At 35.8% G+C, this 18,798-nt stretch overlaps 1 protein-coding gene across 2 annotated transcripts; it reads left to right on the forward strand.

Annotated features, from left to right (window-relative positions):
- Window positions 1-15,078: 15,078 nt before the first annotated feature.
- LOC149829894 (protein FLOWERING LOCUS T-like) lies at window positions 15,079-16,995 on the forward strand. Of its 2 annotated transcripts, XM_090015652.1 has the most exons (5): window positions 15,079-15,089; window positions 15,832-16,021; window positions 16,101-16,162; window positions 16,608-16,648; window positions 16,772-16,995. In XM_090015652.1, the coding sequence occupies exons 1-5, from the start codon at window positions 15,079-15,081 to the stop codon at window positions 16,993-16,995; spliced, it is 528 nt and encodes a 175-aa protein (XP_089871778.1). The 2 variants fall into 2 exon arrangements, with proteins under 2 accessions (XP_089871778.1, XP_089871779.1); XM_090015653.1 differs by lacking the exon at window positions 15,079-15,089 and having other exon boundaries at window positions 15,824-16,021.
- The last annotated feature ends 1,803 nt before the right edge of the window (window positions 16,996-18,798 follow it).

The raw sequence follows: 18,798 nt of genomic DNA on the forward strand, positions 1-18,798 counted from the left end.
TCTATATTCTTTTTAATTGTTCAACGATTGACCCATACATTGAGTAAGTATATATAGACGCAACACAATTCTAAATTCTTTTATGTTTTATATGTGCATATATGGTTTGGTAATATAAGTATTTGTGGTTTGCAGACAATTTGATCTAGAGTTGCGAAAAGAAGTTTCACATCTCACTGATGCAGAAGTACAAAAAGAACGTGAAACTAAGTTTGTGGAGTGGTTGAAAGAGTTGGTAAGGATGCTCACATAAATTGTGTACTTGTAAACAACACTAAGTTACTTAATTGGTCGTGATCACAATCATTGTTTATGTTTGTGTGTAGGTCCGTCATGGTGATGTTAAAGATCAAGGAATATGTGATTTACAAAATGGTCTGACCAAAGTTGTGCAATGTTACAACTGGTACATTGTAAATGGTTATCGATTTCATACAAAAGATTACAGTATAAACAAATCAATGATGAATAGTGGCATGTGTGTCAAGGGTAACAGCTACGGTGAAAATGAACATGATTACTACAGTGTTATAGAGGAAATAATGGAGTTGACTTACTTAGGCATAAATAATAGGGTAACTTTATTCAAGTGTCATTGGTTTGATCCAACTGCAACAAGAGTCGACAAAGCCTCAGGCATTGTGGAGGTGAATCATAAATCAAGGTTTGGAACATATGAATCATTCATATTAGCCTCGCAAGCTTAACATGCTGGGGTGAGATTCTCCAGCAAGGCCGTCAGCGTGGTGATTCTCTGACGATGCCGTTAGAGTGGTGAAGAATCTCACCCCAGCAACCTCATTAGGACATCACCCTTCTAATGGCATCGTTAGATAACAATTTTATTATACTTCATATCCGAGTACAAAAAAGTCAGATAGAAATGAATGGTGGGCAGTTTGCAAGGTGAAGTCCAAACTATACCCTAAGTATAATCAGTTACAGGAAGACAAGTTAACTGGAGAGAGTGATTACTGTCAATCGGATGATATCTATGACTTCTCTTATGGTCACGATGTTGCGCATGATATGCATGTCATATCTCCATTGGTCGATGAAACATTCATAGAAGAATGTGATCCAAATGATATACCAAGTGGATGGGCAAACAATGAAGAAGAATATGAAAGTCAAACAAGTGATGTGAAAGAATTCTCAAGCTAGTGAGCAAAATCTTGTAATACAAACCTCTATTTGAATGTATTGCAATACTTGATGTGAATGATTTGAATATATTGCAATACTTGATGTGAATAATTTGAATGTATTGCAATGATGTAAATGATTTGCAGGTATTCCAATGATTTGAATGATTTGAATGTATTGCAATACTTGATGTGAATGATTTGAATTATTTAAATGTATTGCAATACTTGATGTGAATGATTTGAATGTATTGCAATACTTGATGTAAATGTATTGCAATGATGTGAATGATTTGCAGGTATTCCAATGATTTGAATGATTTGAATGTATTGCAATACTTGATTTGAATTATTTGAATGTATTGAAATATATTGCATTGATGAGAATGATTTGAAGCAATTTGAATGTATTGCATGACATTTTTTATTTGTTAGAATATGGTTCATGGAGCTTACAGTGGTCGTTCATCCAGTAGTAGCCAGGCTCAGCCTTCATCTACACGGGCTCCTTTGATAGGTATATCATTTAACTAATTGGATGCTTGATTAGTTGAAATGCGCATTATGAGAATTTCTAATGTATTTTTTTACAGATGATGTTTCGTCTGTACATGACCCATCTACACCAGTTGATCATACAAGTCAGGAGCCAACACAGGATGCAGAGTCTTCTTAGTCTGGCACAAGAAGACTCATTTGAATAGTGTATATTGATAATCGACCGTAAGTATTTCATTTTCACTTATTGCATATCTTATAAATATTATATATTGATATTTACTGTGTACCAATTCATGTGCATCACGAGGTTTGAGCCAGAAGAAGTAGTACACGATATTAGGAATTCACTACTTTAACATCTACCAAAATCGGTCTCTCAATGGAAAGAGTATCCAAAAGAGGTGATAGACAGATTGTGGTCCTCATTCACGGTATACAGTTGTTTGTCATTGTTAATGTATTTCATATTTAATTTTTTGTTATAGTCATGTCTACTAACTTTCTGAAAATATATATAGGCTTTGAATCGCTTCGCGACTATGATGGAGGAACATGATGCAAGGAAGGTGTGGCAGAAGGTGGCTGTCAATCGATTTGTAGACATGTTGCACAATATGAAAACTGCAGCAAAAAAAGCATCTAGCAGAATAGATGATCCACTACATTGGAAGGGCCATGGCCGTATTACTGTCAGGAGAGATTATTGGGAGGGAATGTGCGACAAGTGGGCAGGGGATGCATTTTGAAACCGCTCAGCGATGGCTACACAAAATCAAGCAAAAATGCCCAAAGCCCATCTACACACAGGTAGATCTCGGACTTTTGAGAGTCACCTGAAGAAAATGGTAACTCATCAATATATATATTGTCAATTTTATAAGTATTCTTGCAAACTTGTTAACTAAATCTTTTATCATTTCACTTCATAGGAAGCAGAAAAAGGAGGCATTGTGCCATACAAGGATGCGTTTGTTGAAACACATAAACGTAAGACCATGAGAGAATTCAAATCAGAGAAGGCGAGAACGACAATGGTATGTATTTATTGTATTAATAATTATTGTAATATACAAATTATCATAAATATTATAATTCTTAATTATTAATACATACTGTAAACATTATTTTGTAGGAGGCATATGAGCAACAGATGGTAGAGCGATATGGCGATGACTCTACTCAACATCTATCATTTGATCCGGCAACATGGGTGACTGCAGCAAGTGAACCCAAAAAGGGTTGTGTGTTCAGGTTTGGGAGTAATATGAACATCTCACCAGTCGTTGCTTCCTCCAGTCATGGCTCACAAACTTCTCTCGTTAACATCAGCTCCAAGCATCCTATTTTTTCTGGTGATGATGTATGCCAGATCGTTAAGGACACAATGTGTGACTACTTCCATGAAACAATTGTCGACGTTCTTTAAGATGAGTTCAACAGTTTTTTGCAGAACAGAAGAACTTCGATTGCAGGTGCCTCTTAGGTATGAAAGTTTCATGTGATATATTGCATGTCGTTAGATTTCATATAACTTTGATTGCCTTAACTTAGGTGCATTGGATATAATTTATTTTAGTATATTTTGTTTATCAATACTGACCTTTTATATAATATTTCATTATAATATTTTTACTGCCTTTGAACACATATGAGCATGATAGAATCACATATATAATTTTTTTACTGCCTTAGAACACATATGATCATGATAGAATCACATATACAGTTTTTTTTACTGCCTTTGAACACATATGAGCACAATAGAATCACATGTACAGTTTTTTTACTGCCTTAGAACACATATGAGCATGGTAGAATCCCATATACTGTTTTTTGACTGCCTTAGAGCACATATGAGCATGGTAGAATCGCATATACAGTTTTTTGACTGCCTTAGAGCACATATGAGTACGATAAAATCACATGTACAGTTTTTTGCCTACCTTAGAACACATATGAGCATGGTAGAATCACATATACTATTTTTTTACTGCTTTAGAGCACATATGAGCATGATAGAATCACATATAAAGTTTTTTTACTGCCTTAGAACACATATGAGCATGATAGAATCACAAAAACAATTTTTTTACTGCCTTTAGAATACATATGAGCATGATTGAATCACAAATAAAGTTTTTTAACTGCCTTAGAACACATATGAGCATGGTAGAATCATATATACACTTTTTTTATTGCCTTAGAGCACATATGAGCATGATAGAATCACATATACAATTTTTGGCTGCCTTAGAGCACATATGAGCATGATAAAATCACATATACAGTTTTTTGACTGCCTTAGAACACATATGAGCATGATAGAATCACATATACAGTTTTTTGACTACCTTAGAGCACATATGAGCATGATATAATCACATATACAGTTTTTTTATTGCCTTAGAGCACATATGAGCATGATAGAATCACATATACAGTTTTTTGACTGCCTTAGAACACATATGAGCATGATATAATCACATGTACAATTTTTTGTCTGCCTTAGAATACATATGAGCATGATAGAATCACATATAAAGTTTTTTGACTGCCTTAGAGCACATATGAGCATGATAGAATCACATATAAAGTTTTTTTGACTGCCTTAGAACACATATGAGCATGATAGAATCATATATATAGTTTTTTGCCTATTTTAGAACACATATGAGCGTGATAGAATTACATATACAGTTTTTTGATTGCCTTAGAGCACATATGAGCATGGTAGAATCACATGTAGAGTTTTTTTTACTGTCTTACAACACATATGAGCATCATATAATCATATATACAGTTTTTTGCCTTCCTTAGAACACATATGAGCATGATAGAATCATATATAAAGTTTTTTTACTGCCTTAGAACACATATGAGCATGGTAGAATCACATATAGAGTTTTTTTTACTGCCTTAGAACACATATGAGCATGATATAATCACATATATAGTTTTTTGTCTGCCTTAGAACACATATGAGCATGATACAATCATATATAAAGTTTTTTTACTGCCTTAGAACACATATGAGCATGGTAGAATCACATATAGAGTTTTTTTTACTACCTTAGAACATATATGAGCATGATATAATCACATATATAGTTTTTTGTCTGCCTTAGAACACATATGAGCATGATAGAATCACATATAAAGTTTTTTTACTGCCTTAGAACACATATGAGCATGGTAGAATCACATATAGAGTTTTTTTGACTGCCTTAGAACACATATGAGAATGTTAAAATCAAATATATAGTTTTTCGTCTGCCTTCGAACACATATGAGCATGATAGAATCACATATAAAGTTTGTTGACTGCCTTAGAGCACATATGAGCATGATAGAATCACATATACAATTTTTTTGACTGCCTTAGAGCACATATGAGCATAATTGAATCACATATAAGTTTTTTTACTGCCTTAAGAACACATATGAGCATGATAAAATCACATATATATTTTTTTTCTACCTTAGAACACATATGAGTATGATTGAATCACATATAAAGTTTTTTTACTGCCTTAGAACACATATGAGCATGGTAGAATCACATATACATTTTTTTTACTGCCTTAGAGCACATATGAGCATGATTGAATCACATTTAAGTTTTTTTTGCTGCCTTAAGAACACATATGAGCATGATAGAATCACATATACAATTTTTTTACTGCCTTAGGACACATATAAGTATGATAGAATCACATATACAGTTTTTTTACTGCCTTAGAACACATATGAGGATGATAGAATCACATATAGAGTATAATTTATTTCAATATATTTTGTTTATCAATACTGAGCTTTCTTTTCTTGTGTAGGTTGTTGGCAATAATCAGCATAGTGGAGCTGAAGGGACAGATCAAGACAATAAACAACAAGACGCACAAAATCTTGACGATGATTAGATTCATGTGTTGAATTTGTTCTACTTTTTTTTTGTTTCAAAAATGTAAATGTTGAATTGTAAATAATTTGAACTTGTGAATTTTACAGTGGATCGATTAATTGTTTTAGTTTCCTTTTATATGTATTTTGATGTGTACTTTATTTTTTATTCACAGGAAATATAAATTGTACAGGAAATATAAATTGTATCACGAGAAATTTTTTCTTGATATTTAATTTTCAAATAATTTTTTTAAATTTTTGTCCTTGTTTGCGACGGATATATCCGTCGCTAATTACCATTAGCGTTGAATGTAGCGATGGATTAGCGATGACTATAAATTCGTCGCAAAACCTAAGTCACTGTATAGTAACGATGACCTTGCGATGGATGTTGTCATTCGTTATTCTGTCGCAACTTAGCGATGGAACTGACGACAGATACATTTTGTCGCTACTTAGCGACAGAATGGGCAACAGATATATTTCGTCCCGAATTAGCGTAAAAAAATCTGTGATGGAAGTTATCTGTCTCTAATCTGACGCTAATCTGTCGCTAACCTGTTTAGCGGCGGATTATTGACGGATTTAGGTCGTCGCTAATCCACAGGTTTCTTGTAGTGTCAGGTAAGTGTGCAGGATCAATTGGATTGAACGAGATGGTTTGTGGATCTTCGTGTTGGTCATCTAAAATAGGAAGGGGTAAGACGTGATCACTAAGGGTTTTTCCAATGTGTGAATGATAGAAAAATATCTTCTCATGAAAGATGGCATCATGACTCACGAAGATTTATTGTTTATCAAGATCAAAAACTTTGTATCTCTTTTGCCCTTGAGGATATCCAATGAAAATACACTTGTGCGCATGGGCATCAAATTTGTATTTATAATTGGTATTGTGTGCAAAACACAAACAACCAAAAATCTTTAAATGTTTATATTTTAGTTTAGATTTGTATAACATCTCATATGGCATTTTACAAAACTCTTTATCCAATCCTGAAGTGGATAATCTGTTTATTAAATAAGTTGTCGTGAGAATGCATTCACCCCAAAATTTGATAGGTAAGTTTACTTGAAATCTTAAAGCTCTTGCAGCTCATGTAATGCTCTCAAAATTTTAACCTTAATTATTGTTCAAATATTGAATTTTTGAGATCAAATTTTTTTTTATAAGTATGAGTAAATCGGATCTTATAATACGGAAATGATTTTAAAAAATGGTTAAGACTTTGGGCAGGGTTAAACTAAAGATAACAATCAAATCAAAATGTATGGGATATACACATTTCAAACCATGTACAATATAAGACTGAAATATGAAGAATTTTAATTTTATTTCAAATCAGAGTATAAAAATAATAGTTCAGTTTCTACATGATCAAGTACTGAAAACGAAAAGATCATGTCTACCAAGATCGCAAGGTAAGAGTGAGCGGACCCTCGAGGATGCAGCTTGACCAGTTCTTTGCTCCAACTACTCATCATACTTTACTGCATTACTTGTCCCCCATAAAATAGGGTTAGACTCGCTAAAGTCTAATAAAACAACCAAAACTCAAACTTAAAGAAAGCATAGCAAGCATTTAAAGGTAAAGATATAATATATTATTCATCAATTGTCAAGTGATAGACAAGGAAACAACATCCTATGAGTCATCCATTTCAAACATTTAAAAGTATTTCATCACTTAATATTTTATTCAACCTTAACTCACATAATAAAGCATAATCTATATGCATTCAAGTCATACAAGTCATCGTATAAATATATATATATATATATATATATATATATATATATATGCATCTAAGACATTCATATCATTGCATCATTTTCATATGCATTCATAATTCTTATAAACAATAAGTCAAATCATATTTGACCATTTTAGCATAAAACATGCACACATACCTTTTAAATAATTTAGTTAGATATTCATGATACACGTCAATCATGATACATAGGTGTGATATATTCACTCAGACAATCATAATGCAATCATTTCTAGTGAAACTATATAGGCGTGGTGTTCACCTAATAAGTCAAAAGTGGTTATTTATAGGCGTGATATGTCATTCATCTATACACTAACATAATCATCATAACTATAACCTCATATCAAGATCTAAAATCAATAAGGATCTGATTCGCATATTTGAGTTCAGTATATAATCATACTACAACAGAAAAGCAAATCTATAGATTCATAATTGGCTGTCTCAATCAACTCAAAAGATTATCACAATTCATCATAACATTTTATTTAATCATATAAATATTCACAAGATCCATGTTGGATCGCTTGATCTGAGAAATATACAACCTCATAAGAAATTATCACCCTAGACGGATGGTTTGCCTAGTCTTGAATAATGCACTTCCTCACAGGAATATATCATCTTCGTGGGCTATCCGCTCTTGGACAATGCACTTCCTCAAAGAGACTTACCGTTCTAGCTGGATTACCTGATCTGATCATGCAAACTCTCGCAGAGAATCCTTTGGTTACAATTTCTCAATGGGTACCATATCCAATAAAAACTATTGTGATACATGCATCAATACAGCTGACCACTCTTAGGGTCGATAGCCACCAACACGGGCACAAGCATGTATACAATCAATATGTATCACATCATACATCACTTCATATGACACTTAAATTATAAAATCACACATTTAATCAATAAGGTTTCATAAATCATAGTTCATAATTAAACTTAAATATTTATCGCATGCATTCATAATTTCATATCACGTGACATTTAAATCATATCATATGGAAGCATATTATCCTACGAATCATATCATCGCCACAAAGAACATTATATTTCATAAATTGAACATCGAAGCATGCGTAAACAAAATATAAGTTCTATGCATGCATACATGAATATACACATTTCATAATACGAAGCAACTAAACCTCAACAAACATAACTCCTACATAGTTTGAGTTATGCACACAGGATTTAAGTCATATATGTATTGTTTTCACCACATGAATCAATATGCAAAGCAAGTATTTCATGCATAATGTGTCTCACATATAGTGTGTGTGTGTGTGTGTATATATATATATATATATATATATATATATATATAGCATTCACACAAATTATGGTTCGTTCATGAGAGCATAGGACTAATACATAATGGTATTTGCATAATTCTATCATGAACATGATTCTATCGCTTATACTTTTATGCATGATTACACAATTATTATGTCACATTAGTATTCAATATGGTCATATCAAACACATCAATTTATGCAACATTCATTCACACAAATGCATGCTCAAACATGTACCTGCAACAAACACACTTCATATTCTACTATCTAAAATTATGACAAGCATGATCTCCAAACTACCACAAAAAAATCACTTTTATTCTCATACATTCAAATCGTGTTCATTATGATCTTCGAACTACAATCACAACAGTCTTAGATATCCCCAACTAAGTAGTATATGTGAGCAGGAAAGTGTTGCATACAATAAAAATAAATTTATTGGGTAATGCATTTGCACCATGTACTTACCACAACCATTTACCCAATTTGCATTTCGCATTGCATTGCATTCAATGCACATTGGCTTATAGTTGTTTTGATATTTAACGTAAGTATCACATTTTTAGTATATCCTATACTCAAATCAATCAAACATATAGGCAACCATAGCACTCCTAGATATCCACAACTACATGTGGTATGTACGCATAACTTGTATTTGTAATTCAGTGAAGTATTTAACACAACAACATCATGCTTACGTAATTAGTGCCTAAACATGCTATATACATGTTCAGTTAAGGAAACTTACTTTAATAATGTAAAGAACAATGAATTGAAACCCAAAAGACTGAGGGGTTTCAAAGTCTACAAAGACTGCTACCCAAGCAATACAACCAATCCTTCGTGTCCGATCACAAATGCCAAAAACTCCAAAAATACCAATTATACCAAGATTAGCCAAAATAATAAATTACCCTATAAACAATTACCAAAAGCCACATAACACACAAATACACTTCAATAATTTATAAACACCATTAAAAATATATTTAAATATAATTTATATATAAATAATGATTTATAGCCCAAAATAGTTCTATAAATATAAATTATGCCCTGATTGGCTAGAAATGAACAAATGAACATGTAATTTATCAATAAATGAAATTCAAAAGCTAGAAACACATTTATAATTTAGAGATAAAAAAATTAGTTCTTTATTTATTAATAATTCTTAAAAATTATGGATTTTCCAGCTCAACTATCAAAACTTTCAATACAAGGAGCATGTTTTATTTGGTTAAACCAGAGGGTACCGTTGGTAATGAGAAAACTTGATAGATTTTTTGTCACTACTCATATGCTCTAAAGATTACATGATATGTTTGCATTAGCGGATCCTATCAGAGTTTCAAATCACTCTTCTATATGGTTCTCATGGGGAGGAGGGTGAACGAAGGAAGAATGGTTTTCGAATGAAAAATTGGTGGTGAAGGGAGCCAAATTTCGTGACTCTTATAGGGGATGGTGGCACTAGGTTTCTTATGAGAGTAGATGAGTTGCCAAAAGAATTCATGATAAGCTTGGGTTTGTGTGAACTAAGCTTATAGAATGAAACAAAACAAAATATTTGGTGTGGTTCAAAGATCTTCATGATTGAGAGGAGAAATTGAAGGTGCTTCAAAGGTGGGAAGAGGAGGTTAGTGACGTAGAAATGGCTTCAAATCTGAAAATTGAGTGAAAAAAACTTATAGAGTGTATTGGAGAATAGAGGGTGTGAGAGTGTATTAGATGGAGGCAAAGAGAAAAGGCCCATTGGCTCAAATCTGAAGAGATGAATACTTATTTCTTCCACCTATGTGCTTCTACAAGGCAAAGGGTGAATGATATTATGTCCTTGGTGATTGATGGGACTAGTAAAGAGGGTCACATTATCCTTCCAACTGCCATCGAATTCTTCAAGAATCACTTCTCTAAGGTGGTGGAGGTAGATTATGACATCTCTAGTATGGAATTCAAATCCATAAGTGAAGAGGGATGGAGAAGCATCTCTTGTGACTTTACCTTGGAGGAGGTCAAGAAAGCTATTTGGTTTCTTCCTAACTAAAAGTCTCCGGGTGTTGATGGATTCTCTATTGAAATTTTCAAGCATGCTTGAGAGTTTATTAAGGATGATCTTCAAATGATGATAGAGTTTCACTCAAAATGCCAAAATCCGAAATGTCATGGGTCATTCTACCATGATTCTTATTCCAAAAGATCTTCAAGCCGATGACATTGGTATGTTAAGGCCTATTCTTTTGGTGAATTCAACTTATAAAATCATCTCAAAAATTTTGGCATTAAGAATAAAAGGTGTCATTGGACATCTCATTTTCAAGAGGCACAGTACATTCATTCCTAGCCGTCGGCTTCATGACGTGTGTGTCATTGCACATGAGACAATCCATCCCATAAAAGCCCAAGGTACGCCATCTTTTGTTCTTAAGATTGATCTTGAAAAGGCCTTTGATTTATTAAATTGGAGGTTTTTTCTATCTTGCTTGCAAATAATGGGGTTGGGAGAGAAGTGAAGTTATTGAATCGAGGGGTTGTCCTCCACATCCTCGATAGTGGTCTCTCTAAATGGGAAAAGAGGTGATTTTTTTAAACCAAAAAGGGGTTTGCAGCAAGGTGACCCTCTCTCACCTCTCCTTTTTATAATGGCTATGGAGGTGCTTTTCATCATACTTTCTCATGCAGAGGAAGGAGGTGTCTTCAAGGGGTGTAAAGTGTCAGCATCGATAACTATATCTCACTCTCTTTGCAGATGAATAACTTATTTTTGGTGAAGCTACGAAAAAAATATGTGAGCACTTTGGGAGGTCCTAAAATATTTTTCTGAAATATCCAGACTTTATATGATCAAAGGAAAGTGTAAAGTTATGATGCTTAATGACTGCTTCAAGGTCTTACAAAGATTGGATTCATCTATTTTTAATTGCGACTATGGATTTCTACAAATGAAATATCTCAACTTATCTCCTCACTTGGGGGTTTCTAGGGAATCTCATTCGATTGTTGTCGAGGACAAGATTTGCCAAAAGCTTTAATCTTATGCTTCTCGATTACTCTCTAAAGTGGGAAGGATCAACCTTGTGTGATTCAATATCTCTTTTATGGCATTGCACTTTTTACAAGTTTTCAAGATTCCCAAGAAAGTTGAGAAGTGCATAAATGCATTGTTTCAAAAACTCATTTGGCAAGGGTCTATTGCGGAAAACTCTAAAGCGCCTCTCAATTGGTCTTTCATCTTACAACCACTTAGAGTTGGGGGCTTGGAATTCATAATCTTGGGAGATTCAATATTGTGCTCCTTGCTAAATGGCTATGGAGGATTTCTATAAAGGAAGGACCACTTAGTTTGACATTCTCTGAAAAATATGACTTGGTGGGTTGGTCATAGAGTTTGCATGAAAATCACAAGTGGAAAAAATGATCCGGGATTTGGAAAGGTTTGGTCATGTCCTTAAACCAATTTAATTGGGTCGCTCGAGTCAAAGTTGGTAATGGCTTAAGGACCTTGCTTTGGTAAGATGTTTGGTGCGAAGAAGTGAAGCTAAGAGATAAATTTTCTTACCTATATGCTGAAGCCCGAGCCAAATATGCAAGATATGTGACTTTTGGTCGAATAGAGAGGAGGTGTGGGATATCGTCCTAAGAAGGAACATGTCGAATTTGGTTTTTAGAGAGTGGACTAAGTTTATGGCTTTGTTGCAAGGCTACCACATTTCTCAAAGGGGGGATGATGTAAGTTGACCTATTGTTAGCGATGGGATATTTCAAGCATCATCGTTGTATTGTTTTCTTGGCTCACCATCTTTATCATGGCTTTCGAGAAAAGCAATATGGGCAGTTGGCCTACCACTTTGTGGCTGCCTTATAGGTTGGTTAGTTTTCAATGACATGGTCAACACTAACTTTAGAATTAAAAAGAGGTGCTTTCATCTTGCTAGTCGGTGTTCGTTATGTTTGAGAGAGGAAAAGTCCACACATCATTTATTTTGGGGATGCATCTTTATTTGCACCCTATTACATCGAGATTGGCATGACATTTTCACGGATTGGAATAGCATCTCATAACCACGAGAGGTGTTGATTGCACACCACATGTGCCCAAAAAGTTTCAGTGGATTTTTGTATGGCATGCTTGGATATTGACGGCTTAGAGACTCATTTGGCTTAAGCAGAACCTACAAATTTTCAAGGAAAAAGTGACTGATTCGGAAGCCATTCTTTATCTGCTAACGTGGGAGTTGAAAGATCATGTCCTCCACAAATAGCCTAACATTCAAGTTGATTGGTTGGGGATAATAGGGTTGCTGCTACATTGTCGGTATAGGTGTTCTCGTCAATGTTTGTTGTACCTTAAACTTTTTCTGTTTGGGATGTGATATCTCATCACTCCTAAATATGCTATTTCATCTTGGACGTACATTGTTTTCTCTAAATTAATGCTATTATCATTCTCTCTCAAAAAAAAAAAATAAAGACTAAATATACAAGTTGTATGATACACGTTGATGCTATGGGTTGAGAGAGAGAGAGAGCAACAAAAATTTTCATTTTTTTCTTGGTTTTCTATTGGTACCATATTTCATAACAAAGAGGTCCCCGTTAAACTCCAAAAATTAGATGAATCAGAAAATTAGACTTAGGAACATTTGCCTTTAATTTCCTGCCTTGCAATTCACAAACAAATGGAAACTTCGAGTAACTTGGATATTGCCATATGGAGATATTGGCATAAGTATAGCCTTTTTACCTGTCATATTACTGATAACACAATTGCGCTTAATTCTAATGTTGTGTGTTGTTCTTCACTTGCGGTTGAATCTCAAGTCATCATGAGGCAGACTTGAATATAGCTCAAACAAGTCATGTCATCACGGTACTTAAAGAGATGGGTCACACCATGTACGATTTGCCAACTCTTAATCGCTCAGCTCCACTAAACTCAAATTCTTGAATTATGCAAGAATTGACCAGTTTTCACATAGGCCATGGATATGGGAGGGTGGTGTGTGTTCTCCCCGAAACACAAATTGCGTGTTCCTGTGTGTATGAAGGAATATCTTGGGACCTGCGATAATTCATATGTCAATGTTGCCCACAATGACTTTATAATAAAATAACATATAAAAAAGGTAGATATGCTTTTGACAAAAATATCCTCCGATAAGATAGATATGCGTTGGATGAAAATGTCCTCTCATTCCCCGTAAATAGATTTGTACGTTTCGCCTTTGTTTTTAGCTTGTGTTACAACATATGGCATCCTTCTCATTCATGCTTGATGAGTTATGGAGCTTGATTCAAAGTTTTTGCCCTTGCAAGAAGGGGGGTTCGGAGGCTCCCCCTGGCGCGGGTCCTTATAGATCAGACCCAACTTGTTTGGGCTTATGTTTGAGACTCAGTTTCTTATAGATCAGACCCAACTTGTTTAGGTTTAGGGTTGTTGTCCTTGCCTTGCATAAATTCTTTCTTTTCTTTCTCTCTTATAAGTGTTGAAAAGAGCAATAAGATTTCTCTCTGAGCGACCGTAATTTTTTTTATTCTCTTTCTGTTGAAAAAAGTGATTTATAGTAGAAATCAAATCAGAGAGTAACGATTTACAGTAAAAATTAGATATAAGAGTAGAGATTTACAATAAAAATCAGATAAAATAGTAGCAATTTACAGTAGAAATTATATCAGAGAGTAACGTTTTACAGTAGAAATCAAATCAAAGAGTAGCGATTTACAGTAGAAATCAGATCAGAGAGTAGCGATTTACAGTAGAAATCAAATCAGAGAATAGCGATTTACAGTAAAAATCTGATTTGTACTGTAAATCGTTACTCTCTTATTTGATTTTTATTATAAATCACTACTCTACTCAGTTTGACATTGTCATCATTATCTTTGCTGTAAATCATTATTCTCTGTCTACTCAGTTTGACGTTTGCACCCTCATATCATGATGAACAATATACATAATGCTAATTTTTCTGGTAGTTCAACTATTTCTCACGAACAAACAACGATAAAGGGTGTTTTGATGATAATAGATGGTGGCGATGACAAAGGGTACTCTGACGACAGCAAACAACGACAAAAGGTGCTCTGACGACAGCAAACAACGACAAAAGGTGCTCCGACGACAGCAGATGGCAACAAAGGGTGCTCTGGCGGCAGCAGACGACAGCAAATGGTGTGTCGTCAATCGGAGCTCCTGTTACATTAGATGGTGCATCGCCAAAGGGTGATCCAGAACGTTTAGTGCGACATATTGCGAAGAGCTCCTGTTAAAGTAGAGGAGTTCACTTCTTAGGGCGAAAACGATGATGATTTTAACCCTTTCTAGCGGAAGGACATTTTTGTCCTTTACTCAAAACATCGTTTTATGGCACTAATGGAGGGAAAGGGTACTTAAGTTTTTGCAAACGCACCATACTCTGATGCTAAGTAATGCTGACATACATAGGGAAATGAGCCTCACGTGCTTACATATGTGGCACTCATTCAAACCCAAGAACACGCACCTTCATGTTTCCGGGGGAACATATAACCTGCTTCGCATGGATATATACGATCAACTTTGCTAAAAAATGACCTCAACAGCATCCAATTACAGAATATGGAAGGGACATTATATAGCACCACTCTAGTGCATAGAGTGTGTCAGACTGTGCTTGGATGAAAAGAGTGATGGATACATGCATGGCAATGTATAGTTTTCAACTAAAAAGGCAGAGGATATTGGTTGGTGCAAAAATAAAATTATGCGGTCAGTAAAGGAGGAAAAAGAAAAGTAATTAAGATTTTGACTGTCGGAATCTGGTAGAAAGTATCATCAAAGACTGATTCTCCACCATGAGCGACAGATGGTTGACAGGAATAGGTTCGGAGATTCTCTTTACTTTTCTTTGCAAATATGGATGCTAAAGAAGTGCAGATGAAAAGCTTGGCCCAATGACGCTTTAGAGATAAATACTGGAGAGCAAAGAGTACAGAAGATAATGTAGATTCCCAAGAAGGCTCCATGGGCTATATATAGTCCCCACCCTCTTCCTCCCTCGCCAACTCACAAGACCCATGATAGTATCCTTCTGCAGTTAGAAGCAAAGCCAGTTACAGAAAGATCTAGCTTTTCTTCTTTGTTTCATTGAACTTCTGCTACTTCAGAGACTGGCACTGATATCATCATCAGTAGTCTGCTGTAAAGAGGAAGAAATGCCAAGAGAGAGAGATCCACTGATTGTGGGGAGAGTTGTGGGAGATGTTTTGGATCCCTTCAATAGGGCTATATCTCTAAGAGTTGCATACAACTCAAGGGAAGTAACAAACGGGTGTGAGTTCAGGCCTTCAGCTCTGATTAACCAACCTAGGGTTGTGATTGGAGGGGATGACCTGAGGACTTTCTATACACTGGTATAGTATCAACACCATCAATCTCTACATGTTTCTTCTCATATTGCATATATTTTTGCTTCATTCTCTTTTTTGACAGATCATGGTGGATCCTGATGCCCCTAGTCCTAGTGACCCCACACTTAGAGAATATCTGCACTGGTAAACATTCTTTTGCCCAGACTTCACTCTCTCTCTCTCTCTCATACGTGTCTGTGCACTATGTCATGACTTGGGATGTCAGTTTTTGGTCCTGATGGTTGTGATATTTTCCGTGTCTTCCACTGTGCATTTGGGGATGTTTTACATGTCAGGCGATCACAAGTGCTATACGAGATTTTTTTGGGTTTTATCACTCAAAGAAACTGCGTCTGGATCGAAGACTTGGTCGCACTGGCTCATCCTGCGATAGCTAAGGTCATCGGGCGTAAAACTCCAAGGCTAGGATTGTAGGGTGCTATTGATATAAGTGATGCTTCACACGTATGAAGATGTGGAGTGGGAATGTTAGGCATGTGCATAAGGCTGCATGTTTGTGTGTGAGTGTGTGTCCAGTAATGAAAACTCCTGTTTTACTGACCTAGTTTCGGTGTCCTGCTCCTTTTAGGATGGTGACTGATATTCCAGCAACCACTGGCACAGCCTTTGGTGAGTACTACTAGCTACTTCATAGCTTGTCATATATATCTTTTGGTTATCAAAAACCCAAATTCCCAAAGACCTTTCCCCACAATAAAATTTAAAACTTAGTTTTCCATTTCCTTTTTGCAGGCCAGGAGGTCGTTTGTTACGAACACCCGCGTCCCGCGGTTGGGATCCACCGCTTCATCTTTGCGTTGTTCCGGCAGCTCGGCCGCCAAACTGTGTTTGCACCCTGTTGGCGCCAGAACTTCAACACTAGAGAGTTTGCTGAACAGTACAACCTTGGCTTGCCAGTGGCTGCAGTTTACTTCAATTGCCAGAGGGAGTCTGGATGCGGTGGAAGGAGAAGGTGATGATCACCAGCTTCTTAAGCATACTACCTTCTTCCAAATCTTCTTGGTCCTCTTGACTGCTACGAGTCTTACCAAACTTGGGGGTAGGGAGTACCATGGCATAAACATTTACTTATAGATGGTGACTTTGTGTGTGCAACAACGTGGGAGAGTTTTATAGCTTATGAGTTTGTCTTAGTTGGTGCTTTGAGTCTTGTCTGTTTGTGCAGTTGATGTGTCTTTCCTAGTGAGTGAGTGAGTTGGGTCTCTTATGAGTTTGGCCATTTCCCAGTTGTAGGCTTTTGAGGCTTATATATGTTTTTCTCTTTCTCATGTATGATTGAAGTAAGAAAGTAAAACCATTTGCATCTTAAAAGTCTTGGCTACGGGAGCAAAGAATTGGACAGCTTGGTGCTGTTAGACGCAAATTTTTAGTTAAAAATAGACTAGTGGTTGTCCAAAAATGTCACTACTTGAGTCCCAACTTAGTTAAGATGAGACCTTTCTTTTTGTTTGTTTTTTCACAAAGATAGACTGGTGTATAACCTGGCACGCGATGCAAAAATTCAAAGGTTTTTTTTTTATTAGGAAACAATGACGAAGTACTTTAATTTTCAGAAAACTATTTTTATATGCCCTAGTATACAAAGACCTAGCTATTTGAATAAAATGTTAGTAAAAGTTATTTAAAATAATATCCACATTTATTACTGTTCGCATCAACATGCGTTACCAAGGATACGCGACCAAAATGGTGTATCTCTGTGACATTGATTGTTTCTTTTTTTAAGGAGTAGAGATTCGAATGGATGCATTCCAAACTTCTAACATGCTATCTACCAATCTTGCACCAAGCTTGGCTAGGTAGAAGTAAAGTTGCACCAACCTTGGCCTAGGTATACTAGGGATGTCAACAGGTCGGATGTAACCCGACATCCGTAGTTAAATCTGGATCTGATTAATAACCGAATTCGGGTTTGGTATTAAATTTTGCATTCAAACCCGAACCATAATCCATTTAAAACCTGAATCGATTAAGTGTAAATACTGGTTTTTAAGCTAGCCGGATCTGGGTTTGGTTTTATCTTTTTTCATCTAAATCTGAATGAGATTAGGTCAAATCCGATTAAGTCAGACTCGGTGATGCCTAGATCTAACCCGTTTACGTACATTCCTTGGTATAATTCACTTGGGGGCGCATTTGCATGCATCTTGAAGAAGAAGAAGAATGCCCCCAATGACACCTCTTCCAGTAAAAGGGACACAGCCCCACCGAAAATGTAACCATGAAAAGGGGTGGCTCCTTTTATGTAAGGAAAGGAAATACCTCGTTTGCATCGTCATGGTGGTGGGGCACACAAAAATGCATGGGTTCCACAGAAAACCTCTACAAATGGGAAGCAGATCAGGTCATGCTGAAAATGAGCGTTTTTGCTCATGCTGACATCGTGGCCATCCGATTTGCATTTTAAAAAGCTCAAAAGTCAACAAAACCACGTGGCATTCATCCAAAATGCAAACAGAGGGCCACGATGTCCGCATGAGCAAAAATGCTCATTTTCAGTGTTTCCCTACAAATGGGGGCTCTCCTCCTCTCTCTCTCTCTCTCTCTCTCTGTACATCATAAGACAGCAACTTGAAGGAATGTAACCATCACTAAGGCCTAGTCCAGGTGTAATGTGATTGCACACTTTTAGTGTGCCGCTGCACCTGATCGACCTCCATCTTTCGGATGCAGCGGCACATTAAAAGCGTGCGATCACATTGTACGTATCAGATCTTTTTTCAGCCCTGCGAGAATTTGGACTTGGCAGATGTGACTCT

This window comes from Nuphar pumila, chromosome 8, assembly GCF_984573655.1.
Source record: "Nuphar pumila chromosome 8, dmNupPumi1.hap1.1, whole genome shotgun sequence".
Taxonomy (NCBI): Eukaryota; Viridiplantae; Streptophyta; class Magnoliopsida; order Nymphaeales; family Nymphaeaceae; genus Nuphar; species Nuphar pumila.